Genomic DNA, 27,618 nt, shown 5'->3' on the forward strand with positions numbered 1-27,618 from the left:
AACTCTTCTGTAAAGGAGTCGTGAAAGAATATTCAACATGAATCCGAAGGGAAACACGAGGGCTAAGTATTATGGAACGAATAAGCCTCAGAAAGACAAATTTAAGGGATATAAAGGGAAAATTAGGAAAAGAGAACTGTACAAATCCAAACCGAAAAACTCACAACTAATCGACGCGGAAATAAATGGACTACAGTCCCGATACCCCAAGGTAAGATGTGCAGACTGTTGAATTAAGGTTTTTAATTTACTGTTGGTAAAAATTACTTAGAAGTTATTGATTAGAAGTGCGAAATTTGTATTTGATAATGTGTAACTGTAAAGAAGACGTTAGAGGATACCTCTATGTAATATTATTTCAGATACAACCTAAAGAAATAAAGAAATTTTCAGACTTCCCATTATCTAAGAAAACCCTTGATGGTATGTGAAATCTTTTAGTGTGTACTATGTACAGTATGGTGATATCCAGCTTTATACTCTCTGTGTACTGTTGTTGTTATTCATTATTGAAGTCGGTCATAGGTTCCTAATATTCCTCATGATGCAAAATTATATGACAGGATTACAGAGACACAAGTACAGCATCCCTACAGAGATCCAGAGGGAATCCATCGGTCTGGCGCTGCAGGGTAATGACATTCTTGGTGCTGCTAAAACAGGATCAGGAAAAACCCTGGCGTTTCTTATTCCCGTAAGACTGCATGTTACATGTATTTGTTGGTTGTTATAATATACATTTATTGCATGATAGTGAGGGAGATATGAAGATTTATTCACCCAAGAAAAATCATATTCCCCGAGGGCAACATGATTTTTCTTGGGTGAATAAATCTTCATATCTCCCGAACATTCATGCAATAAATTGTTTATTATACCGAAACAAAGCAAGACCACAAAATTGCATTTGAGATTGGAGTCCGCTCATCTATACATTGTACATTTATGTAGCTGAGATTGCCCTAACGGTAACACCGCGCCTCAATGAATTAGAAGGTACAAACAGCGAAATTCAGTGATATGATAACCAGTTTTTGTTTTACCATTCTCCTTGAATGCTGATTTACTTGCTTGTTTTTGTATCAACCCAAACCAGGCAATTTAACTGTGTATCAGAGACCCGCATATTTTGTGCCTTACGAACTATGGAAGTAGAATGACTCGGACTTATTGTGACGTCACAATACATTTCGTCGTCTTTGACGTTAAATTTATGGAAAATGCATGAGGCTGCCCAAGTGGTAAATATTATAGGGAAATATGGTGTTTGAGAGGGAGATATGAAGTTTTGTTATCCCTGGCATGGGACCGTCTAGACCAATCAGATTACGCGTTGCATAGAATTCTCATACTGAGGTATAATAAACGTCTTTGTTACAAACAAGTTATACAGGGTGTCCATCCATAGTAGGACTGAAATGATACAACACTTTATGATGTGACACTTATCGTAATACATTGATGGAGATATCATTATCACACACATATATTTACTGTTCTGAAAATATATTGATATGTACGCGTATACTTGTGTCGAGTTGTAAAAATAATTATAAAAGAATTATGATCAAATGGAAACAATCACCATATAGATACATCTTTGATAAAGTAATGTAAGGTTGTCTGAAAACAGCTGTAAGTTGTAATTGCTGCATCTGATGAATAAATGTAAATTAAAAAAATCTCCTGGAAGTGGCCCTCAATTTCCTGTATTATGGAGGCCAATCTCCGGAACTATATCCCATGTATTTCGTACCTATAATGTTTGTGGTATTGTTGTAGGTTCTTGAGTGCTTATTTCGTCAGAAATGGAGTTCCCTGGATGGACTAGGTGCCCTAATTATCTCCCCTACAAGAGAGCTTGCTTACCAGACCTTTGAAGTGTTAAAGAGGATTGGAAAATTTCATGATTTTTCAGCAGGTCTTGTCATAGGAGGAAAGGTAGGTTTATTCCTTATCTTATAAAAATTGTACATGTGGATGTAGAAAGTTTATAATGTATACCTTGTTGTTTGATCCAGTTATTGAAAGAAGAGACAGCTAGAATAAATCGTACCAACATCATCATCTGTACTCCAGGGCGACTTTTACAGCACATGGATGAAACCTTCAATTTCACAGCAGACTCACTGCAAGTTTTAGGTAAGACATATCAGAATTACTCACTAGCCATTAATTTGCAGGAGATATAGAATTTTGTCTTGTATCTGGCTGGAGGGGCATCTTGTCTGGGTGTGCTTCATTGCTTGTGGACATGTATGTTGTCAGGGTCACATGTAGTACATGTATACCATTCCAGTTTTTGGCTTCTTATATGTACTTGCTGCAGAGATGTACTGTAGGGATAAGAAGATTTTTTTGAATGCTGGATGAAAAAGATCACAAATGAAAGTCATATTGAAATGTTTCTATTAGTAAATATTGTACATTGTAACGGGAATGTTCTGTTAGTAAATATTGTACATTGTAAAGGGAGTATTCAGTTAGTAAATATTGTACATTATAAAGGAAATATTCTGTTAGTAAATATTGTACATTGTAAAGGGAGTATTCTGTTAGTAAATATTGTATATTGTTAAGGGAATATTCTGTTAGTAAATATTGTATATTGTAAAGGGAATGTTCTGTTAGTAACTATTGTATATTGTAAAGGGAGTGTTCTGTTAGTAAATATTGTACATTGTAAAGGGAGTGTTCTGTTAGTAAACATTGTAAATTGTAAAGGGAGTGTTTTGTTAGTAAATATTGTATATTGTAAAGGGAATGTTCTGTTAGTAAATATTGTATATTGTAAAGGGAATGTTCTGTTAGTAAATATTGTATATTGTAAAGGGAATGTTCTGTTAGTAAATATTGTACATTGTAAAGGGAGTGTTCTGTTAGTAAACATTGTACATTGTAAAGGGAGTGTTCTGTTAGTAAATATTGTACATTGTAAAGGGAGTGTTCTGTTAGTAAATATTGTACATTGTAAAGGGAATATTCTGTTAGGAAATATTGTACATTGTAAAGGGAGTGTTCTGTTAGTAAATATTGTACATTGTAATGGGAGTGTTCTGTTAGTAAATATTGTACATTGTAAAGGGAATGTTCTGTTAGGGCTGTTCCATTAAAACATATGAGGTACCCGGGGAAGGCACTTTAAAATTTGGGTAACCACCCATAGAAGCATAAAAATGTAATGAGGGACCACTCACAGAAGCAATTTTAGATAGTGCGGCACCACCCATAGAAGTGAAATACACTTTTTCTTTAAATTCAATATGTATGAATGACTATTTATAACCCCTGAATAGAGGTCTATTTTCAGATGTTCCCAAGCATGATAGTAAAGAGAAGAGTATATTGGGTGTCATCACCATTCAAATAACTGGCCATCAATGAAGCTTGATCATAGAACCATCAATTTATTTTATCAAGACTGTCTTTCTTAAACATGATGAACTAAATTAATTTTATAAGTCTACCTGTTCATAAAAAGTCTAGTACTGTAAATGTTCAAAAACAACTATTAAAAGTTTTAAAATTGACTGGTATTTTGAGTATTAAAAAACAAGAAAATGTGTCTCTTTACGTAAATAAAATGATATTCTATGTTTCTTAGTCAATATATAAATTTACAACCTGCAACTTAAGATTTGTGAGGCTCTATTCTACCGTTTTCAACAATTTCGATAAATTCCAATTTCTCGATTCATATTTGTGCGTCATGTATGGTGTACTGAAGTTTCAACTTCCGATTGTCAAGTCATTTGCATATGTCTGACATATAAAGTAGTATTTACATCAATGGACAAGTATGGAGGCGAAAGCTATTTCGTCGGTATTGAAAAGGTTTGAATTTAATATCAAGTTAAAAACCAAACAGCAGAGTGTAAATTCTTTCTGCAACAATGATTTTCCTTTCTTTGACGAAGTGGCTCAAGTAACTACATTTTCGCGTCTATTGTCAATGTTTAGCTTTTTCATTAGATCCACCTACGAGATTTCGCTATAACAAGCATGGCGGAGCAGACGAAGAATTTTGCATGCTGTACATTATATTTAATGAAAAACACCTTTATTAGACATGCCCGAGCACAAAGTTGGTACTCCTTTTGGTGTAATTTGTAAACAACATTTGGGACTAATACACAGTGCAGAGTTTATTATCGGTTATTCATAAAATTATTTTGCACCATTACGGAGATCCTATGGAATTGTAGCCTCATCCCGAAAATGTCAGAATAAAAAAAAATTGGACAGGGCTACATTATTGCAGCTAGAAAAAATCAAAAACCGTTTCAATGGAGCACGCGCACGTTTCGTTTTCCATTTTGGACAAGGGAGATAATCCTAATTTCCGGTCGCTATAATTTTAGAGTCAAACTGGAAACAATAACCGGATCGCGGAACCTCATCGACCGAGATAAAATGAAGACAGAAAACGGCGTTTGTTTCACATTCTACTTTCAACCTTTCCCTTCTTTTGTTGCATTCCTCTCAGTTTCGGTAAAAAATAAAGATTTTATCAATACAACCTCCCACAGATGCAGTTTTCTGGCAGTAGGTACCCACCATATATGCAATTTTCTACCAATGACAAGCACCCATAGATTTTTTTTTAATTGCCGTCCCCGGGTACCTCATATGTTTTAATGGAACAGCCCTTAGTAAATATTGTACATTGTAAAGGGAGTGTTTTGTTAGTAAATATTGTACATTGTAAAGGGAGTGTTCTGTTAGTAAATATTGTACATTGTAAAGGGAATGTTCTGTTAGTAAAATTGTATATTGTAAAAGGAGTGTTTTGTTAGTAAATATTGTACATTGTAAAGGGAATGTTCTGTTTTACAGGACCCCTTTCAGACATTTAAAAATTGTGAAAATATTTTGAAGTTTTGAAGATATGACAGCTTAATGTGTTACAGTTAGTAAGTTCGTTTAATTGGATCTGTCTAACTTTTGTGTGCACTGTAGTGTTGGATGAGGCAGACAGAATATTGGACCTCGGTTTTAGTCGGGACATGAATGCCATTATTGAAAATCTCCCTCCTGAGAGACAAACGCTGCTGTTCTCTGCTACACAAACGAAGTAAGGATATGCTTTACAATAAGTAGGCACATTCTTTAACATCTAACTCTCTGTCTCATATGTAGAAATAAAGTGTTAGGTTGTTTTTTATTATCATGTTCATTCTACCACCAAGTCCTACTTGTAAAAGCATACATTACATTGATTTGAAAGTTCATATTCATATTTTTATTTTCATGTATTGTACATGTAACATGCTTTGATTAAACAATGTATTTCTTATTGTAATATAGATCAGTGAAAGATTTAGCTCGTTTAAGTCTGAAGAATCCAATGTTTGTATCAGCTCATGAGAATGCTGAGTTTAGTACCCCCACCCAGCTAGAACAGGTAAGACCATGACATATATCACATTTCTCAGTTCCAGTGTTTTCAAATTATTTTGTTTCCATGGTAACCAGCAGAGCAACACAAGATAATGATGACATCTTAAGAATGCAATTGTGTAAATAATCTTTTATGATAACTTGTACATCAAATGATTCCAATGATTAGCTGACGTTAACTTCTCAGCTGACACATGATATTATGGCATGAACGATCTCTTTAGAAATATGCTTAGTGTTGAACTTGGAGTTTCTTAACTGATCCATCCAAATATATTTTTCAGATTATGTGAAAATTTATATCAGTTACTGGAAGTGGAATAAATCATGGCATTGTTTATCTGATAGAAACTCTTAAAAATCAAAATAAATGAATCCTGTACAAGCCAATCAAAATGAAATTGTTATTTGTCTCAAAGTAAAATAATAAATATTGACTTGATTCAGCATCGAATTGGTTTACTTAGGAAGTATATTCTTGATTTTAATTGCAAATTAAGAGGGAGTTCATTTCAAACTTTTAAGTTTCTTATTCAGTGTAAAATTATACAGGTACATTAACAACTTTTTAATATCAATCACAAACATTTAATGCAGAAGAAATGTTCTTTGTATGATAATGATTTCTTTTTGTAGAATTATGTTGTGTGTGAACTCCATGACAAAATCAGCATGCTGTGGTCCTTTGTGAAAAATCACATGAAGTCAAAAGTCCTTGTGTTCCTAGCTAGTTGTAAACAGGTACTTTGACCTCCAGGGAGATTTTTGTGAAAAATCAGTAATCATTGGTAATCGTCTTCTTGCCCCTTTCCCCACATCTTTAACTGTAATTTTGTAAAATGGTTCAGGAAACCTGATTAACTAATGAAATATTTTTGATAGCAAACCCAGGTTTGATATGTCATTCATACCAAATTTTTACTTGAGTCCAGGACACATCCGCAGACTTATCATTTAAGACATTCTTGTGTCCGATATGAATTTTCTACATCCAGGACACAGAATCTTGTGTTAGCGACAATCCTGGTATGTGATTCTGGAATTAGGGGCAGATCACTCCTATTGGAATATAGTGTATATATTTGTTAAATGGTGAATTAGGGGCAGATCACTCCTATTGGAATATAATAGTGTATATATTTGTTAAATGGTGGTTTCATATCAGAATTCATTTTTAGTTTTTCACACTGTAGGTGAAGTTTATTCACGAGATCTTCAGAAGGTTACGACCTGGCGTGACAGTACTGGCATTACATGGTGCCATGAATCAGCTGAAGCGAGTGGACACCTATAACCAGTTCTGTCGTAAACATCATGCTGTCTTGTTTGCCACAGACATCGCAGCCAGAGGGTTAGGTATGTTTTATTTATGTTCTATGTTGAGGACAAAGTCCTTTTTTGTGCAACAGCCATAGTTTATTAAACCTTTATAAGCTTCACCTAGTTAAACATAGATTCAAGTTTTGTGACCAAAAAGCTTGGTAGGCAGTGTTCGACATTAACGTCTATCCATTGGCTTGAGACCAACAAACAATTGGGAGGATAGATAAATTTAAACATACGTTGTGCTAGTAAAATATTTATGTTTGGTTTATAACACAAAAAAACCCAGGATATCACACATATCAAGATCAGTTCTATGTAAAAATCAAAGAAATCAGAGGGTCTGGCCACTCTATCTCACAGATTTCTTCGATTTTTATAGTATTAACTTTACTTGCACTATCTTACATAATTTTAACCACACCACCAAATTTCTACTATCCATTGCCATGGAAACCAAGTTAAAACAAAGTGAAATTTAAAAAAGAAATAGAAATGACTTCTGATTTCATTAGAGAATTGCTTTATGAACGATGTTAGTAGGCCTGCATCCAAAGATTCCCACCTTGTACATGATGTGGTATTAGAGGAAAAGTCTGATGTTATTGATGTTTTGAAAAAATACAGATAAAACAATAGAGGATGATGTTTCTGATTTCTTGGATTGTGATACTGATTCATCACTGAATATTATGAATAAATCTTACTAAATATAATCTGATAGTAAAAGTTCAGCAATATATTACATTATCTTGAGTCACCAGAGGGACAAACAGATCCAGAACAGGACCAGTAACTTTACATGGTGACGGGTCTTATGATAAGGTGTTAACACTGTATGTAGGTGAAACATAAATCACATTGAAAGTCGTGTCTGGTCTTCAGCTATACACTATTTAGATAGGCCTCAATATGACTTCGATAGGAAGTACACAAAGTTCATTAAATTCCGAATTAGCTCAGTTTTTGCTAAAATTGGCAAATTTGAAGCATAATAATTACACTTACTTTAGATCATATCAAGCACACATTTACCTACCTTTCAAATGTATATATTTTGTAAAGTAATTGATATGAAAATGGTAAATGTGTATTCCATGTTTTCCAAAGCAAAAAATTAATATAAAATTTTCGAAAAATGTGCCAGTTTCTTCTGATACCCCAATTTTGGACAAATCTGTGACAAGGCTATAGACATTTTCATCATCATGATTAGGTATTTTTACTGAGCAATCATCTTGAAATAAGTTTGTACAGTGTTTCATAGTCTTAAGTCTATTTTGAAATTTAAGTGAAATTGGGGACCAGATGAGACCCTTATTCTACCATGTCCATTATTGTACAAAGTAACCTGTCCTACTTACAGGTACCATCAATTTTTTTGTAAGTTCAGCTCAAGTTGGTCGATACTAATGAACAATTAAACTTTGAACTTCTTATTAAAGTCAACTTTGAACTTCTTATTAAAGTCAAATAGCCCCTATCAGTCCTTCATTATGTGGTAGTGTGAGTGATATTTCATTCCTACTAGCTCTGGCTAGTGGGTTAACCCTTTAGCTTGATTGGTAGAGTGCAGGGCACCTATTCACAAAATATCTTACGACTAAGATCAAATTTTACAAACACGGTAATTTCTTTATTTTTCATTGCTTGTAGCCTTTCTTAATTAATATGTAAAGTACATCCATGGTTTATAAAAGTTGAATACATACTTGTGACCTTGGGATCGGTATTTGATTATCAGACAGAATTATGTTTTTCATCTTAGTCGTAAGATATTTTGTGAATATGGACCCTGGACTTGAGTGGCAGAGACCCGGGTTCAAATCCCATCAGAGGCATAAAAAATGTCTGTTACAATTACACACAGTAAATTGGGAGGATTTTTTTCCTCATCAGATATCCCTGAGGTGAACTGGGTAATACAGCTGGACTGTCCAGAAAATGCTAACACCTACATTCACCGGGTGGGGCGGACGGCCCGCTTCCACAAGGACGGTGAGGCCCTGTTAGTGCTGGTCCCCTCGGAGGAGGAGGGCATGGTAGGGCAGCTGGAGGAGAAGAAGATACCCATCAACAAAATCAGGTAATGATTTATATATGACAGTAGAGCTATAAAGTTCATCAAAGATATGGCTATGATATCATTGAAAGCATGGTAAAATTCTGGATTAGACTCGTGCAAGTGTTGATAATGCCAGAATAAAGGCTTAAAGATACAGCAAGTGTTGATTTTTCCAGAATGATATCATAATAAAGGCTTAAAGATATGTGTATGTAACATTGATTAGTATTTGATTTGATTTACAGAATCAATCCTAAAAAGTTATGGAGCATACAGAATAAACTCGAGTCTTTACTGGCAGCAGACCCCACCCTTAAAGAGATGGCTCAAAGAGTAAGTGCATCTCAGTTGTTGGGGCTTGAAAAGTGAGTGTGTGTGTTGTCCAAGCTCAATAGATAAATTTGCTTCTGTTGTTCATTTTTCATAGCCCATATGGCGAGAGTGTCTGTGTTGTGTAGGCCCAGAGGAAGAGTGTGCTTCTATTGTCATTTGTTTTGCCCAAAAGTTTAAAATGCCTTTATTGTCTGGGCCTACCTTGAAAGAGGCAACCCAATGGCTAAGTGTGTCCCTATTGTCAGGACTCAATGGGTAGGAGTGCTTCTGTTGTCAGGGTCCAATGGGCAGGTGTTTCTCTGTTGTCAGGGCTCACTGGGTAGGAGTGCTTCTGTTGTCAGGGTCCAATGGGCAGGTGTTTCTCTGTTGTCAGGGCTCAATGGGTAGGAGTGCTTCTGTTGTCAGGGTCCAATGGGCAGGTGTTTCTCTGTTGTCAGGGCTCACTGGGAAGGTGTGATTCTGTTGTCAGAGTCCAATGGGCAGGTGTTTCTCTGTTGTCAGGGCTCACTGGGAAGGTGTGCTTCTGTTGTCGGGGTCCAAATGTTTTAAGGCAGCAGTCTTTGCCCTGAATGTGATGTGGAGAAGGGTAAAAGTTTCTGTGTAATCTGGTAAACATAGGTGCTGATATAGGATGGCACAGTAGTGTTCCCCAGCTCTCAAAAAGGGGGTGTGGTGAAAGTACTTATCTTCAGGTCGATATGCACACATATACATTTATACCAGGTATATGTCATTGTGTATGTGTAATATTGTTTTAGATCATTGTCTAGTACACTTCTTGTTTTAGGAACATATTCAATCTTTGAATTGGTATAAAATTTCACAGTATTACTTTGTACTAATATTTACTTATTTTGTTTGCAGGCATTTCTTGGTTATTTAAGGTCAGTTTTTCTGATGAGCAACAAAAGAGTGTTTAATGTCCACAAACTAGACACAGAAAAATTCTCCAGGTATGAAATACATTACATGTACAGGTATTTCTAAAAAAAAAAATGATTAAAAGTTATGATACATAATTATATCTTATGTGCTACCTTTTAAATCAAGCAGAGAAGATGAAATGTTGATAATTTCTGAATTACTCCATTGCTGTGTGAGACTTTGGTGACTTGTTCTTGTGTCAATTTTGACGATGAAATTAAATTGTGAATGTTTCTTATTTGTCTTTTCTCCCCAGTTCTCTAGGCTTAGCAATTCCACCAAGAATTCGGTTTTTGAAACGAGAAGAGAAACGACAAACTGAGAGAGAGGCTCAGAAAAAAGCCAGTCTTGAGAGATTGAAACAGGCTGCAGAGGAAGATGTGAATTTCTCTGGGAGTGAGGAATATTCCTCAGAGGAAAATGAATATGATTCACTTTCAGACAATGAAACTAAACTAAAGAAAACTGCTGTAATCAAACACGTGGATGCACCTGATTCTTCAGAATCTGAAAGTGAAAGTAGAGATCTGAGGACTAATGAAAACGACAACAAATTAAATTTTGATTTGAATGATGACAATGATGATTTATTCACTTTAAAGAGGACAATTTTACCAGATTCTGATTCAGAGAATGAAAAAGGAGACAAATCTGTGAAGAAAGAGAAGGAAAAGAAAACTCAGACAAAATACGCGTTAGCCAAAACACTACAGAAAAAGAATGTCAAAGTGAATACAAAACTGACGTTTGATGAAGAAGGAAAGGTAACAATTACTTTCATATATAAATACAGAATCTTTAAGAATGAAAATGGGAATATGTATGTAAGGAATGCAGAATGTGTAATAAGTAAAATGAGTAACATTTACTTATAAGCAACATTAGAAAACTTTTATTAATTAATCCTACAGAGACTGGTGCTGGATATGCAACAGTATTTGAATCACAAAATTTATACTTCCAAATCTACAACAGATTAGAGAGTTTGGGTTTCTAGAGTCTAATGCAGCTACTGTAAAAGTGGCTGGGGGTTTAGTATGCGTTTCTCTAAAAGTCCAATATTACGCATGGGGGCAAATTACACGGTAACTGAATATACAATGTAATACATATTATATCAAATATTTATAACTATACACATGGGGGAAATTTACATGCTTATTACCTGACTGCATAATTAGGCTTAGTGCAAATTTCCCCCACACGTAAATAACCACTTTTACAGTAATTGTTTGTATAGTGGAACCTAAATTTACTGAATACTGTACCATCTGTTAAATACTGTACGATCTGTTGATAACTGTACCATCTGTTAAATACTGTGCCATCTGTTGATAACTGTACAATCTGTTAAATACTGTACCATCTGTTGATAACTGTACAATCTGTTGATAACTGTACCATCTGTTAAATACTGTGCCATCTGTTGATAACTGTACCATCTGTTGAATACTGTACAATCTGTTGATAACTGTACGATCTGTCGATAACTGTACCATCTGTTGAATACTGTACCATCTGTTGATAACTGTACGATCTGTTAAATACTGTACCATCTGTTGAATACTGTACCATCTGTTGATAACTGTACGATCTGTTGATAACTGTACCATCTGTTGAATACTTTATGATCTGTTGAATACTGTACCATCTGTTGAATACTTTATGATCTGTTAAATACTGTACCATCTGTTAAATACTGTACCATCTGTTGAATACTGTACCATCTGTTGAATACCGTACAATCAGTTGAATACTGTACAATCTGTTGAATACTTTGAATGCTGTATTGGTAATCCGTTGAATACTTTATGATCTGTTGAATGTTGTACAATGAGTTGAATACTTTATGATTGGTTGAATACTTTATGATCTGTTGAATACTGTACGATGAGTTGAATACTTTATGATCTATTGAATACTTTATGATCTGTTGAATGCTGTAGGCTGTGAAAGATGTCTTGAAGAAGTCCGCTGTGGAGGATGAAGAGGAGGATGAAGAGGGAGGCATTGACATAGCAGCTGCCAAACAAAGAATGATAGAGGAAGACAAGATTGATAAACAGATATTTAGGGAGCGGATCAAAGAAAAGCATAGGGTAAGATACACAGATCAAAGGGTGTGGGATTAAATTTAAAAGGAGGCTAAATAAGAAAAATATTGGTTTCATCAATCTTTTTTTTTATTATACTTTATTATGTATCTTTATTCAGGAAGAGAGGTTGAAAAGAAGAGAGGAGAGAAAAGCCCGCAGCAGAAGGGGACAAGAGGAGGTAGTGATATTAGATCTCTCTCTCTCTCTCTGATACAGGGATGGGGAAATCAGTATTGTCGGAAGGGGGGGGGGGGGGGGGCTCATTAGATTTGTAGGTTGCTTATAGCTTTTAAGATTGATAAAATCTACGTATTGAATGTATGAGTATAAAGTACCAATTAATAGTACGCCATAGGTGCCAAATAACACAGACAGATAATGTGTACTAATTTAGCCTACATGTATTTGATATTTAGGGCAAAGGGAGCTAATGCATCACTTGGTGTGGTCATGAATCACTGCTACATTAATATATTAAGTTCATGGATAGAGTATTTCATATTAATTAAACAAATCTTGAATTAATGCTCCTATTTAGTGGGAGAATAAAAATTTATGTACATAATTCATATGTAGTATTATATGCTGCTTATTTGTATTAGGACATTTAATCCTTTTCAATGAACATGTGAACCGTTTGTTTGACAGGACAAGGATGAGATGGTGGTACAGTTAGGAGGGTCTGGAGAGGAGGAGGGGGAAGATGACCCCCTCAGTTATATCCCCTCACCGGAGAATTCTGATGAGGATAGTGAAGATGAAGTGTGAGTGGAAATGAAAATTTTAAATGTTTGTCTTTGAACACAAGTAGAGTCACATCCAAAGAGCTTTAAATCAAGCTGCAGAAATGCATTGTAGATTTATGTTTGGGTTTTTAGCTATAAGCTCAGGTGAGCTTTATGGATCTCCTGTTGTCTGGCTTCTGTCAGTTCATCCGTTTGTCTGCAAGCTGTACACATTCTTGACTTCTCCCTTACAACAGTGCCAATTTCAACCCAACTTGTTATAAAGTATCCTTGGGTAAAGGGGATTCAAAAGTGTTCAAATGAAGGGTGCTTTAAAGGGGGAAATGATTAAGAAATTGTGAAAATATTGTGGCATCATTTTAAAAAATCTCCTTGAGAGACCAGAAAATACGAAACTTATGTGAAAACTTCTTTGATGAGTGGAGATTCAAAATTGTTCAAATTATGGCCCCTGAGAGGAGGGGAGGGCCACAACATGGGATTAAAGTTTTGCATAGGGGTATATAGAAAAAATATTTTAAAATGTTTTTCTCAAGAACAGAGAGACTAAACATTCTCAGAAAGTGCAGATTCAAGTTTGCTTAATTTGTGGCCCCAGGGGGTAGGACAGAGCCACACTAGGGGATTAAAGTTTTACATAGAAATATATAGTAAAAAAAACTTTCAAATGAAAATTTTCTTTCTGATGAACAGGTAGGCCATAAATAGTCATGCTCATTTGCAAGCATCCTCACTCAGGTAGTGCAGATTCAAAGTTGTTTAAATCAATGACCCTGGGGGTAGGATAAGGCCATGATAAGAACTTCAAAGTTTTACATGGGTATACATGTATATACATGTATAAGTACTTCGTTACAAGCTTGAAAATACGGATGTATATTTAATTGCTGGGATAAAATTTAGAAATTCATTTCAAAATTAAGGATTATTCCTTCATGCATAGCTCTTATCCTTGGACGAATTTGGCTCCAGTTGTTGGCACTCTAGTTTTCTTTTTAGCTCTTACAAGTTTATTGTTATTTCGAATTTTTAAAATTTTGGCTTGAGCATCAATGAAGAGACATTATTTGTCGAAATACGCATCTGGTGCATCAAAATTGGTACCGTACAAGTTTTACATATGGAAAACATGTTTAAAAATCTTCTTTGCAAAAACAGCAGGGTCATAATTAGTCATAATGATAAGCAATCATTCTACGGCAAAGTAGATTCAAATTGTGGCCTTGGGGCAGGGGATACAATAGGGGGAAAAGTTTTGCATGGGAATTTATAGGGGAAAATCTTTTAAAAATCAAAATCTTCTCAAGGAACAGCAGGGCCATGATTAGTGATATCAATATGCAAACCTTCTCAGTAAGTGCAGATTTCCGTTTCAAATCATAGTCCTGGGAATTAGGATGGTGCCACAATAGGAAATAAAATTTATACATGGCAATATGATCGGAAATTTTATATAAAAATCTTCTCAAGACCAGCTGTCATGATTTGTCATCATTATTATGCAAATATCCTTGGGCTCGGCAGATTCAATTTCCTTGAAATAATGGCATGGGGGTTGGAGGGGCCTCAATAGGGGATCCAAGGTTTACATTAATTATTGTAATCTTTGAAAATGTTCTTATTAGGGACTACTGATTAGATATATTAATATGCAAGCATTCCAATGTGGTGCAGATTCATATATTAATATGCAAGCATTCCAATGTGGTGCAGATTCATATATTAATATGCAAGCATTCCAATGTGGTGCAGATTCATATTTGCCTAGGGTTTGTTTATATATAGGGAATCAAAGTTTTACATGAGAATATATAGGAATTAGTAAGGCCACACTATACCATACATGTATAAATATGCAAATGTTCTGAATTCAGGTTTTTTAATGGACCCTTGGGTTAGGATGGGGCTAAAATCAGGGATCAGATTTTACATGAAACATGAATATAAGGGGAGACATCTTCTTTAAAAATCTTCTCCAGAACAGCGAGGCCATTTTGAGGTATCCCCATGTTGTTTAGATTCAAATTGAGTTAAAGTCACAACCCCATGCACCTGGGTTGGGGTCAAAATTTATCATAGAATTAGAGAAGGAAAAGATGTTGTAAAAATCTTCTGATGAAGAACAGGAGGGCCAAGAGGACTCAGGTTGTTTTAATTGCTTTGTTCACTTCATTACCCTTTCATGCTTTGCTACAATACAGTTTTGAAAAGTTTGTCACATTTACCAGAAACAGTCTTATTTCAAAAAATATATATATATATATATATAAATATTGCTGATGCTTAATGATTTAATTTGTATTGACAAAACTTTTGAAATATGCATTTTGTTATTTCAAATAATAGACCATTCAAAAAAAGACGACTGGTTGTGAACAGTGATGAAAGTAGTGATGAAGAAGGGGATGATGATGACAATGAAGAAGGTGAAAGTGATTATAGTGAAGAAGAGGACAGTGAAGATGGACAGGACAGTGAAGATGGACAGGGCAGTGAAGATGATAGGGACACTGGACTCAGTCTACAGGATGATGAGGCAATAGCCCTAAAACTGTTGCAGAAGTGATAGAAAATGATACGCATTCTTTGGAGAATATTATAGAAAATAAAAAAAAAATAAAAATATAATAAGCTTTTAAATTTTGTATTATTCTTCATAAAGGAAATACAGCCAATTCTACATGGTCGCTAGAACAAGCTTTATCACAGATCAACGACTTTGTTAGATGTCCGTATTATACATTTCAGTGTAACATTGTCATTTGATCACTTCACACAAGTTTGATTAATTTTGTTTCTTGGTCATGTAGTACCTGAAATTTAGTAACACAACATGCATATCAAGTGTGCAGTCCCACAGATTCGTGAAGATACTGTGAATGACGTCGCAGAGACATTTTTTTTTTTTTTAACCCTGGTATACTCTTTATTGAACACTCATGATTGTCAATACAAATGATTATCAAGTAATTTCTCCATTATAAAAACAACTAAGCAAGTAAAACAAAAGTATATAAAAGGAATGTGGCCCCGAATAGGAAACACAAAATTCTGTCCAGAATGAGTGCCACCTGCCGCCACTCATTTTGTACTTCCTGTTGCACTTGCGTAGCTTTTGTACAAATGATCATCATCTGCAAGTGACGTAATATTTCCTCCACGTCCTTCTCCAGCTTACTTTGATTACCAGTAACATCTGATTTAACAATGGGCTCTACATGGGGAATATCCAGGGCTTTCATTGTAAGAGTGTCTATATCATTTAAAGGGAAGTAACTATCGTCACCAAGGCAGACTAGTCGTCTAAGTCCTCGTAAGAAGCACTGAAAAAAATTAAAATATCAGTGTGATTATTATTTTAGGAGTAAGGATCGCACAGAAGTGTTAAATTTCAGAGGAATCAAGGTCTATTAATACAGTAAATAGTTTCGTTTTTTTTTTAAATAAAAAACAAGAATATCAGTAAAACTGATGGATGTTCCCGGAACTGCATATAACCAATGAATTCATATGATTAATGACTCGCACAATGATCAATTACTCAAAAATATTGTTGAAATAAAGGTTTTTTCATATGCAAGGTATATGTTGAGTGACCTTGTCTTTAACAAAATTACCTTGAGTGGCCTTTGTCTAAAAACCATTTGCCTATTACTTATTTGTGTGATATATGATCAATACCTGTTCAAAAACTAAGGATATAGTATAATCTTTGAGTGACATTGACCTTTCCAAAATGACATTGAGAGACATCAATAACTTTGATATCGTAGAAATGAAGGTATTTTTCCTTATATAAGGTGTGTAAGTTCTGAATTACCTTGACCTTTATAAGATGACCTTTGTCTGAAAGCCATTTGCCTATTACTTTTTTGTGTGATATATGATCAAAAACTGTTGAAATGGGGAACCTTTTGCTCAATTAAGGTATATGTTCTGAATGACCTTTCCCTTTTCAAATGACCTTGAGAGACCTAGTTCCAAAAGATCAGTAACTTGAAATATTGTTGAAATGAAGGTGGGTTGTTTTTTTTTTTCATTTATAAGGTAATATATATGTTCTGAGTGAACTTGACCTTTACCAAATTACCTTGAGTGACAATGGTCTGAAAACCATTTGCCTGTTACTTTTTTGTGTAATACATGTATATGATTTATTAATACTTGTTCAAAAATTGTTGAAATAAGGAACTTTCTTTCATAAAGTATGTTCTGAGTGACCTTCACCTTTTCGAAATGACCTTGGTCCAAAAGTCCCTATCCCAACGAATATTTGTGATCAATTTCTGAAGAAAGGTTTAGGGAATAGGAACTCGAACCGACAAACACAACAGACTATATGCTCCCCCGAAAAAATTTCGGGGAGCACATTTTATCAAAAGAAAATGAGCTGGGATATCTAATATACAAATATATAGAGATTAGAATCCATAACTGCTTTGACTTACTTGTCGCAACAGATCTGGTACTCGTCTGCCTCTGGGACCACGTGACTGTGTGTTTATGACCCATATAGAGGCCAGCATTGACAAGGCTATCCATACCAAGGTCACGCTGTAATAACTAGCTAAAAAAGTGAAGAAAACATCGGTAAATCAAACAGCACGCCATTCCATTAATAGAGATATCACTCCATTTGCTCCGTTATCAAACAATCACTTTATCTGATATTGCATCTATATTTTATCTTCAACGACCTGTCAGATTCGCTCTCCATGAAGAAAGCAATATCGATGTTCCTTATTACAACTCCGCGGGGCAGATAGGGTAAGAAATAACAATAAACACATTAATTTTAGCACTAAGTAATATGCTATGTCTGAGGAAATATCACAGCCTTCTTCATTTATTTTGTTTGAGCGTGTAGAGATAACCTATTTACTCCGTCCCGTGTGATGTATGATATCGCATTTCAGAAGTTCTATCGGTGCCGCCACAGTTTCAAGCGCACAATCACTTTCATATTTTGCCTAAGAAGGGGTACTGAAGACGCGCCATCTCCCCACAGACAGTAATGCACGTTATTTGTTATTCGATGCAAAACACAAAAAAGAAACCGGTAGAAGTCGGTTGAATTACCTAACCATGAGGCCCCGGGCTCTTAACTGCACTGACCGACGTATAGAGCCCCCTACCCTCCTCGTCCCTCACTGTGTCCGCGGTACCGTTAAGAGGACTTAGAGTAAGGACTGAAAGTACTTTATGAATACTTTTTTTTTATTCGGGATTGAGGTTGACCAATTGTATTTCACCCCCAGACGTCACCAGCTAAACAGTACATGCAGTTGAAGTACCCAATTTTAGACGAAAATATACTGTATTCTGAGGTGTTTGAACAAACCTAACGTGGGTAGGGTTGGGTGAGCCTCCGGCAGGAATTCTTGCAGCATCATCAACAGGAGAATAATTCCCAGCATAAGTGTAGCGCCTGAAAATCAACACGGGCATCTTTATCTTGTGCTATGAAACATTAGTTGTTAAACACAATGCATGAAGTATTTGAATTTGTGAAATGGAAGACGTGTATTTCGAACAGAACTGTTTCTAGGCGTAACAGACTGCTATTAGTTTAAATTCAGAAGAAATCGAATACATTTTCGCAATTGCTCGAAATGAACAATATTAAACGAAAAACAAAATATATTGCATGGGGCTTTTCAAGCGGTGGGAAGAGTATTCTACCTTAGATGATACTATTTCTACATTGCAGCTCCCAAAATGACAAACTTTTTGGCAACATTTTCTATCGGGGGTTGGGGGGACCCTCTAGGTCTGCCATAGTAATGTTGAAATGACACCCATATGTATCATTCAAGATAGGTATATGTAGTTTGTTATCTTTGTTGTAGTGTATTCACTTTACTTAACTATTCTGGTAAAGATTTTAACAACATGCTAGTAACCCATCACAGCTCACCTAGTGTCATTCGTTCCTTGGAATCCGGAGGCAGAAGGAACTGAAACGGAACAAGGATCGCCAACAGAACAGCTGGGAGAATAAAAACATGGCGGTAATACGTAGGGTTCCGCTGTAATCGGAACGAGTATTCAATCAGAGGAAACTTGTTACTGGCGTACTCGAACTGTTTGTCTGTCCGTGTCGCCAATGATTCTGTTAGTTTCCACTCGCTGTTGAACCTCAGATCTTCTATATCCAGTCCGTTTACACCGTGGGCAAAGTGCGTGAGATTAATATTGGAATTGTCATAGGTCCATGACCCAAATGTTAATTTACATATTTGTTCATCAAATGGAAATTTGGTTAGATCCAGATTACAAGGTGCCCGGAGCCGCATCTTTGGGCTGTAGAATACGGCACCAGTATGAAAGACAATGGCGAGAGGCTCCTCTTTCACTATAACAGTATCTGCACTGAATCAGAAGAAAAGAAACTCGTCAGAAGAGTGGACACGAGTACAAATAAGCACAAAGTTAATCTTGCGAAATTTAGGAAGTTGCAAGTGTAAAGAATTAGTCTTGATTTACAATTAAAACCAATCAAACATCGAATTGCCCTCCCGTTAAGGCTGAGTGCCCGCCCCTAAATTTTCCGTTCTTTCTCTGCACGACCCACATAGAATGCAATATCTCGCGTATTTCGAGAATCGGATGTAAGGCAGTTCCTATAGGACTCCGATTCGAATCTTACATTGGGTTATGGAGACAGGTACTTAATTAAAGGTCGTTTAAACGGAGGTCACTAGTCGTGACACGAAAACATAATCTTTTCAATATATAAAAAAAAAAACGGTGTTTGAGAAACGTTATGTTGCCAAGCGTTGCCATGTTCGGTGTATGGAAAGTAACAAGTTGCAGACAGACATACAGATGAGAGGAGGTTTTTGTTGCTTTACGTCCCTTCAAGAATTTTTCACTCGTGTAGAGACGTCTCCCGTTGTAGGTGAAGTGTCAAAAATAGATCTATGCTTGGCGCTTACGACCGTAGCAGTGAAGGCTCTTTATCATGCCCACGCCTCCTTTTTTAGGTCATATCCGAAAGACCTGTGACGTTCACTTCGGGCACTTGACGAAGAAACAATCACTACCTATGTTAAACGTCTTGGGTTTGAGGCAGCGTCGGGATCTAGCATCAAACCTGGACCTTCCGGTTGCAACCTAACCTCACCACTAGGCTGCGGCGACCAGTTTAACACTGGTTCACTGTGGTGTTACTTGTATATGGTCAACCACTGTGGTTAAAACTTTCACTGTGGGGGTAACAAATACTGTTAGAAATATTCGACTGATAAACATGTATATAGATATAATAACAAGCCCTATATAATAACACAGTCATCCTATATTACTGTATCATTCTGAGTAATGGGCACAATTTACGCCTCATCGCAGTTCTCCTAGGAGCAGACATACATATGAAAAAGACCAAGAGCAATAATCCCCATATCGGAGGCATAAAAATTTCTTATATCATGCCATCACCTATTGATAAGGACTACATCCGGTTTCCAGATGTTGGTCGCCGGTATGTGGACTGTCATTATTCCGCCGTATTTCGAAGGGTCCCATGCCAGTCTGTAATCCGCCCAAAGATGGCGGAGAAATGCACCTGATTCAAAAATCTGGCCCTTCTCGTGCTGAAACAATAAATTTATTGATCAATCATCTTATGAAAACTGCTATAGTCAAATTAAGTATCGTAGGTGCCTGGCTGTACATTACTATTTTAATTTATAACTTGTACTCAAGTAAGAGTGGATTTTCAAACTTAAATCCACACTATTAGTCAGAACATTGGGGCTTACTGTTTGGTTGTTGATAATATTGATGTGATCAAGGAAACACTCTTCATCTCTGTTCCTAGAAATTAATATTTTCCCTGGGAAAGGTCCGAGAAGTTGCGATTAAGGAAAGTAAAAGTCGTTTAGAGAACCTCAAATTTTGACATTTAGTTTCCAGTGGTAAGAACGTCCTTTAATACACTGGTTTCCTGGCAAAAGAATTTCCGTTTTGTGGGAAAAGTTCACCCTAACTTTTAAGTTTAGAAACATTGTAATAAATAACATTGGAATTATAAACATGTATTGTTATATTTCAGATTTCTTACGATATGTTTCAAGTTTTGGATGAATCAGAAGAAAGGGGAGTGCACAAGGAGAAAGAATAACCCAGTGATGCAGAGTCACCCTGACTACATGATTGTGTTTTAAATTTTATTGTATAAAATCTGGTTACAGGTCAAACCATTCAGCAGTGGTTATTGACCTTAGAATCAATTCTTTCGAAAGAGGCTGTGGGCAATGTGGCAAAGTTGATATTGATAAAGTAAAACAAAGCCATTCGAGGTGTTAAAACAGTATCTACAAGAAACTGAATGTAAAATTCCAACAACTAATATTGACTACTTCTCTGTATTAGAGAAATAAGGGGCTTAACTGTGTATCATATTAGACCTTCAAGAAGCGAGAACGAGATAAAATTGGGAGAAAAGCTAGGGAATGATATCAAAACAGTGGGGAAAATTATACAAACATTGATTTAACTCTTTGAAAGAAAAACAAGCTTCTCTAGAAAACCTCAGGAGACAAAAATTACAAGCAAGATGGATGAAGGAAGGCGAGAGACGCGCCACGTATTTCTGTCAACTGGAATCTAATGATTTTCTTAAAACAATTAAAAAGGTTGAAATTCCTAAGAAAGGAGTGGATAACAATCATTCAGAGCAATGTAATCAAAGGTTTCTCAAAATGCTGATTCTGAACTTGTGGATTTTATTGGTGTTCTAATGATGTTCCAAAATAATAAGAGAACATCACCAACAATCTGGAAAGAAACGCAAATTCTAAAGTTGTTATAATCATCTTGTTTGCAAATACAACCTGTCGTTAGGTCAAATGCTGTCTGACGTGTTTCATACCAATTGTTTTAACTAAAGATTACTCCGTTTACTTGATCAAGATAGGGAACTCATGGCGAGTGTGACCGGTCAACAGGGGATGTTTACTCCTCTTAGGCACTCGATCGACCACCTCTAATGTTGTATTTTTTGTGGAATTTATGAGATTGATCACTGTTCGTTATCGTCACTTTTCATTGATGAACATGAAATTTTATCAGTTTTAAAGAATATGAAAAACAATAAATCCACTGGGAGTGATGGATTTACGGTAGAATTTTATAAGGAATGACCTTAAGGTAATATTACATAAACAGTTCAGCAGATATTTCAATATAAACAATAAAACTTGAGATCATATGATGTCTCTTAAATATCTTTATAAATTGATTTCTGGTTGCATTGGCCAAAGAATAAAATCTACGCTGAATGTATTAACATAGGATAATCAGAAAGGTTTCATGAAAGGTAAGTACATTGATGAAAATACATGATTCGACGTCAAACACCTAGTTACACGATATATCCGGACCTTCATTTAGTTCCTATATATTTTTAAAAAGCCTTTGGCTCCACATCATGGTCAATTATTTACAATTTCCTCACTGTTTTGGATTTGGTGAAAATATTAGCTGGATAACTTTAAAGTATCTATTTTACGTAGTAGATTTTTATCAGAACAATTTGATATTCAACGCGGCTGTCGTCAGGACCGGTCCCCTTGCATCATGTTTTTTCTTCTCGGTGCTGAAATAATGATATTAAAGGTATTGCTGTTAATGATAAGGAATCCGCCTTTATGCCGCGGTTACATCCTTACTATTGACAGTTCTGCAAATTCTCTTCATATTGCTATTGAAACCATGTAAGATGGAAGCTAGACTGGGACTCAATACCCTTTCCCCTATTAGAAGCTAGACTGGGAGTGAACACCCTCTCCCCTATTAGAAGCTAGACTGAGAGTGAACACCCTCTCCCCTATTAGAAGCTAGACTGAGAGTGAACACCCTCTCCCCTATTAGAAGCTAGACTGGGAGTGAACACCCTCTCCCCTATTAGAAGCTAGACTGAGAGTGAACACCCTCTCCCCTATTAGAAGCTAGACTGAGAGTGAACACCCTCTCCCCTATTAGAAGCTAGACTGAGAGTGAACACCCTCTCCCCTATTAGAAGCTAGACTGGGAGTGAACACCCTCTCCCCTATTAGAAGCTAGACTGGGAGTGAACACCCTCTCCCCATTTAGGTGTGAATGTTTCAGTTGTTCTTGACTAACTAAAATTGCAGAGATAAATTATAATTTAAAAATTCCAAAACTCTATGCACTTATTCAGCAATGGAAAAGGTGTGCTTTATCCTGTATAGGTAGGGTCACTAATACAAAAACACGGAATTCACCAAAACTTAATCACCTATTTATTTCTTTACCAAACCCTAAGCAAAATGTTGTATCTATGCTGAGAATAGAATTGTTTAAATCTATTTGGGGATCAAAGTGTGAGAAGTTCTTTAGTTACCCAGAAATATACAGCAGTAGGTCTATACACGGTTAACCTAAACAACTTTCAGATATCTCGGATTAAAAGGTTTGTCAATTGTGGACAGGCTTATTAATGTTTTGTAAGTCTCTAGAGATACGATGTGGTAACAAAATTTGATTTTGTGATGAAAATTAAAACTGATATAGACTGCAACAAATAATTATTGAAAGCATATGCTGGAGTCCTGGCTGCATATAATTACTAAACTTATGGACACGGTATCAAAAATAAAATGCCACTTCAAAAAGAATAGGTTTTCATGTAAACAATGCATTGTTTGGTGGATTATCATTTATGAAATTCAATGCAGTCATTCACTTTTTCATTGTCTTCAATGGGCAATACACTTTTACTGTCTATAAGTAAAACGGATCCAAATATCCAAGATTTATTGAACCATTTGAAAACAATTTTTTTTTTTTTTTTTTTTTTTTTTGCTGAAAACTGTTGAACTGTTGAGTGGAACAATTAGATTATTACTTTTGGTATGTTTATGGTCGTTAGCAATTTCAGTATGAAAGTGAGTGTGGGAGTGAGTGGAAAATTTTTGTGCAAATATTATCCGTGCAACATGTGTCATCTTGCATATATACAAAAATAAAGCATTAAATAATTTTTGAACAAATTACATCCCTACGGAGATATTTACCAATTCGGCTATTTCTGTCATTGCCAGTCCGAGAGCCACAACAACTACGGGATTAGTGAAATTTGTGGGGCGGATCATAACATCGTAATTCGACATCATGGCCTTGATCAGTTGTCCCTCTTTGCCTACCTCCCCTGTAATGAAGTAAAACTGAAATAAACATCCAAGCATTTCGAATGAGATTTAATGAATGTCTTAGACTAGGATTTACCATACTGCACTCCGTGGATACACGTAGTTTATGGGTACACTGTACATGGCGTGTAAAACGTTGCAATGTTATACAAATCTTGATTTTCATGCGAAATTTAACTCTTGATTCGTATTCGATAATCTTGTTATCTACATGTGAAAATCGTGATTTATGTTCGATAATCTTGAAATTAATATGCGAAAAATTTTGATTTAGATTCGATAATCTTGCTATTCATATGCGATAAAGCTGATTATATGCGATAAATCTTGATTTATATGCATATATATTATTTATGTTTCCGTTGTTTCTATGTCCCTAGTAATACAACCAATCTAAACATTTTTACTCCTTATATTTTCTATTACAAAGGTTTTTCTATCAAGTTGAAAAGTCAACCGAGAAATAATATACATGTAAACTAAAACTACGTTGGTTATTTACTGACAAAACCTTGATAATGTAAATTTCATACTTACAATTGATTGATTTAACCTCTTTAATGTGAGGAATAGATTTTAAAAGCTAAAATCCAGATATTTACAAGATAAAACATTGTTTCCTATACAGCGGAACGTCATTAATCCAGACAAAATTGTCCAGATAAATGAAGCGTCCGGATAATTGAATCGCATATGTTAGATCTAATGACCAATATGCTTACTTTATTGATGTGTGGTGAATTTGATATATCATTTAATCTAACCATTTGCTTTAGTAAATAAATCATAATAATGTTAACATTTATATGCATTTCAAAGCACTAAAATTGAAATAACAAAGTAATGGTGTAGGCCTAGAGCTATGTTCTAACCTTTAATTTATCAGTGACCTTGACACTAAAATGACTTTAGTTTTGGTTCGCATGATCATTAAACATCTTAGAGCAAACAAAACATCTGATTTTCATGTCTCCATATTATATGTAGTAGTGCGGACCGTTGTTTCTTACTCTTAACTCTTTTTTACGAGTAAACTTAACCTTGGCCTTATGACCTTAGTTCCGGGTCAAGACACATTCTCTAGGGATATGTAGTCAGTGTGACAAGGTTGAGGTTCTGCTGACTGTCCATTTCTAAGCTATGGCACAGATACTAAGTGGGTTGTAAATAAAGAAGATAGGCATGCAAATGTTTTCAGTAGTAGTCCATACTATCAAAAAGGAAGTGGCCCGATAAAGACGAGGTATTGTAGGAGAGAAGTGTGATATCTAATTACATGTATACAGTTAGAACTTCTAAAGTGTCATCTAGTCCCAATATAGTTATGTTACTAAACTCTTACAAAAGTCATACAGTCATATATCTTATAAAAAATCTCCAGTTTTAATCAATGAAAGGGGTAAAGCCTCACCCCCAAAACACTAACCCTCCAACAGAGAATCAAATCCGCATTAATTACCGTGTTACAGAGATCAACTCTCCACAAAAAGTATAAATTCATCTTGTAGACAATTAGTTTTTATTCATTTCGACAAAAGCACCCATTTCACGCGTTTTGAATATGCGGCATAGAGACAACGAACAACAAACAAATGGTAAAACTTTCTCTAACATGTCACTTATGGTAACAAATACCATGTGTTTAACAACATTTCGATTAACATTTTAACTACATGTATATTAAGTAAATGCATTGATGTTCTTTTTCTACCCTGTATCACAAATATGCTGTCCATCATCAGAAGCCCCCCCCCCCCCCCATTGCAAAAAAAAAAAATGATGATGATATTCTATGTTCCCTGTGCGCCATATAGATTCTGACAGAAATTATACATTCTGCACCACTTTCTTTTGTTGAAAAATCATGTTTATGAAGAAAATATACATAGTATATGATCGCTGTGTACCTTTATCAGAAGGACATCGCCCCTTAATGTCCAGTTAAAGTTCATTCTTAGACGCACTTATGTTACAATTCCCTGATCTAGGGGTCATCGGCTTCACAAGTTTGGTACGGAGAGGTCACCAAACTCATTATAACTGCACGCAGCAGCTTCTGAATCAGTGCATTTTACTGAAGATCCACAAAGTCTCGCCTTCATCTTTGTAGAGGTTTCCTCGTTCATGATTTCCATCATTTGCAAGGTGTCCCAAGGGAAAGAGAATATTTGAAGATTGCGCTTCTTTGGCTTTGCAGTTTCTCTGCTCAGTTCCCAGGAAGGTGGTACGGGACCATGAACTGTGTTCACCTTATCTAACAAATGATGCATATGCATGCCAAACTTTAAGAAGATTGGCCATATAGTTTTGTAGACGAATTGGAAAAAGCACGACGGGCGACGACGAAACAACAAATCGTCCATAGTGACTCATGTGACCTAAAAGTCTATTTGTGCTGATATTTTCAACGCGAATTTATATGACCTTGTTTCCCAGTAAAGAAAACCATGTCATTACTCCATAACACCGGACAGAAATCGGAAATACAGACGACTTCAAACAGATTCTTCACCCAACAGAAATCTCAGATGTGACGTTTGATTGATCGACTAATAACGCAAAAAATTCAAACCGAGAAATCGCATAAATCATTGGTGGGTGGGTGCTCTCACGATAAACCTAATTTCTTCCTCTCATAGAAATTTTAAAGCGATAATATAGCTCATATCAACATAGTTTTGTGTCTGCCAAACTCGAATCATTTTTGTCCCCTGTACCTTAAATTCAAGAAACATATGTCAATTAGGAAAAAAAAGATATATTAGACAAAAATCTTTTAAGATATTGAAATGAAATGACCAAAGCTTAGAAATGTATTTCTATTCTTTTAATTAAAAACTTAAAATCGAAGGAAAAACGTAAAATGGTTAAACTTTTGCCTGTTGAAAATTATTTTACATGATAACTCATTCAAACTTTAGAAGAAAACCGATTACATGCCGTTAAGTTATTTACTAAGTAATTGATTAAACAACATTTATAATGAAATATATACCATTAAAAATCATTATAGTTTATTATTCATATATTGGTATAATACTGATACTGTCCATCTACTTGTATATATACATGATTAGCAATTCATATATGTATGTACTTGTTTCCCCAACATGCTGCATCCACATGCAGTTTGCAGTCTATGTAACCTGTAGTTAATGTTGTAAACTTTCTTTCTTTTTTGAATTTCCTTCTTTATAAAATGTCTTACTGTTATGCCCTCTGGGCCCAAAATTGGAATAAACTTATCTTATCTCTTATCTTATCTTATCTTATCTATACCTAGTGATATTTTTACACGATAAAAAACAATAATTCACTATATCCACCACAAGGTACACGAGACCAGAGATTTAAAAAATTAAAAAACGATCATCTTTAATAGAAATAAAAGACACCAAACAACCCATGTAATTTTATGGTATTTAAAATTTTACTTTTTTTTTTAACGTAAAATGGCACTTTTATTGTAAAATTTATCTTCAAAAGATTGGGGGGGGGGGGGATCTGGACTCAAATTCAAGATCCAAGTATTGCCAACATAATAACAAATTCAC

At 35.4% G+C, this 27,618-nt stretch overlaps 2 protein-coding genes across 2 annotated transcripts in view; one reads left to right on the plus strand and one right to left on the minus strand.

Moving 5' to 3' along the window:
- Positions 1–15: 15 nt before the first annotated feature.
- LOC125673761 (probable ATP-dependent RNA helicase DDX10) lies at positions 16–15,524 on the plus strand. Its single transcript, XM_048910554.2, has 17 exons — positions 16–211; positions 363–423; positions 564–694; positions 1,783–1,941; positions 2,022–2,142; positions 4,960–5,074; positions 5,308–5,404; positions 6,037–6,141; positions 6,594–6,756; positions 8,623–8,809; positions 9,034–9,121; positions 9,986–10,074; positions 10,302–10,809; positions 11,992–12,144; positions 12,260–12,319; positions 12,790–12,905; positions 15,234–15,524. Exons 1-17 carry the CDS (start codon positions 38–40, stop codon positions 15,451–15,453), a joined length of 2,547 nt encoding a protein of 848 aa, XP_048766511.2. The 5' UTR covers positions 16–37; the 3' UTR covers positions 15,454–15,524.
- Positions 15,516–27,618, minus strand: part of LOC125673765 (neuronal acetylcholine receptor subunit alpha-6-like) — an 18,612-nt gene continuing 6,509 nt past the window's right edge. The window contains exons 2-7 of the mRNA XM_048910570.2: positions 23,930–24,063; positions 20,328–20,482; positions 18,805–19,259; positions 18,229–18,315; positions 17,336–17,454; positions 15,516–16,210 (exon numbers count right to left, since the gene is read on the minus strand). Of these exons, the coding sequence (XP_048766527.1) occupies positions 15,878–16,210; positions 17,336–17,454; positions 18,229–18,315; positions 18,805–19,259; positions 20,328–20,482; positions 23,930–24,063 (1,283 nt within the window). The 3' untranslated portion in view covers positions 15,516–15,877. The remainder of the gene's footprint in view (positions 16,211–17,335; positions 17,455–18,228; positions 18,316–18,804; positions 19,260–20,327; positions 20,483–23,929; positions 24,064–27,618) is intronic.

Source organism: Ostrea edulis, chromosome 3 (assembly GCF_947568905.1).
Source record: "Ostrea edulis chromosome 3, xbOstEdul1.1, whole genome shotgun sequence".
Lineage (NCBI taxonomy): Eukaryota > Metazoa > Mollusca > Bivalvia > Ostreida > Ostreidae > Ostrea > Ostrea edulis.

What these genes read in the sequence shown, in the direction of transcription:
- LOC125673761 (XM_048910554.2), top strand. Translation starts at nt 38, where the DNA reads ATGAATCCGAAGGGAAACACGAGGGCTAAGTATTATGGAACGAATAAG. An exon ending in GTCTTGTCATAGGAGGAAAG is followed by an intron (nt 1,942 to 2,021) that starts GTAGGTTTATTC and finishes TGTTTGATCCAG; the next exon opens with TTATTGAAAGAAGAGACAGC. An exon ending in CGTTTGATGAAGAAGGAAAG is followed by an intron (nt 10,810 to 11,991) that starts GTAACAATTACT and finishes TGAATGCTGTAG; the next exon opens with GCTGTGAAAGATGTCTTGAA.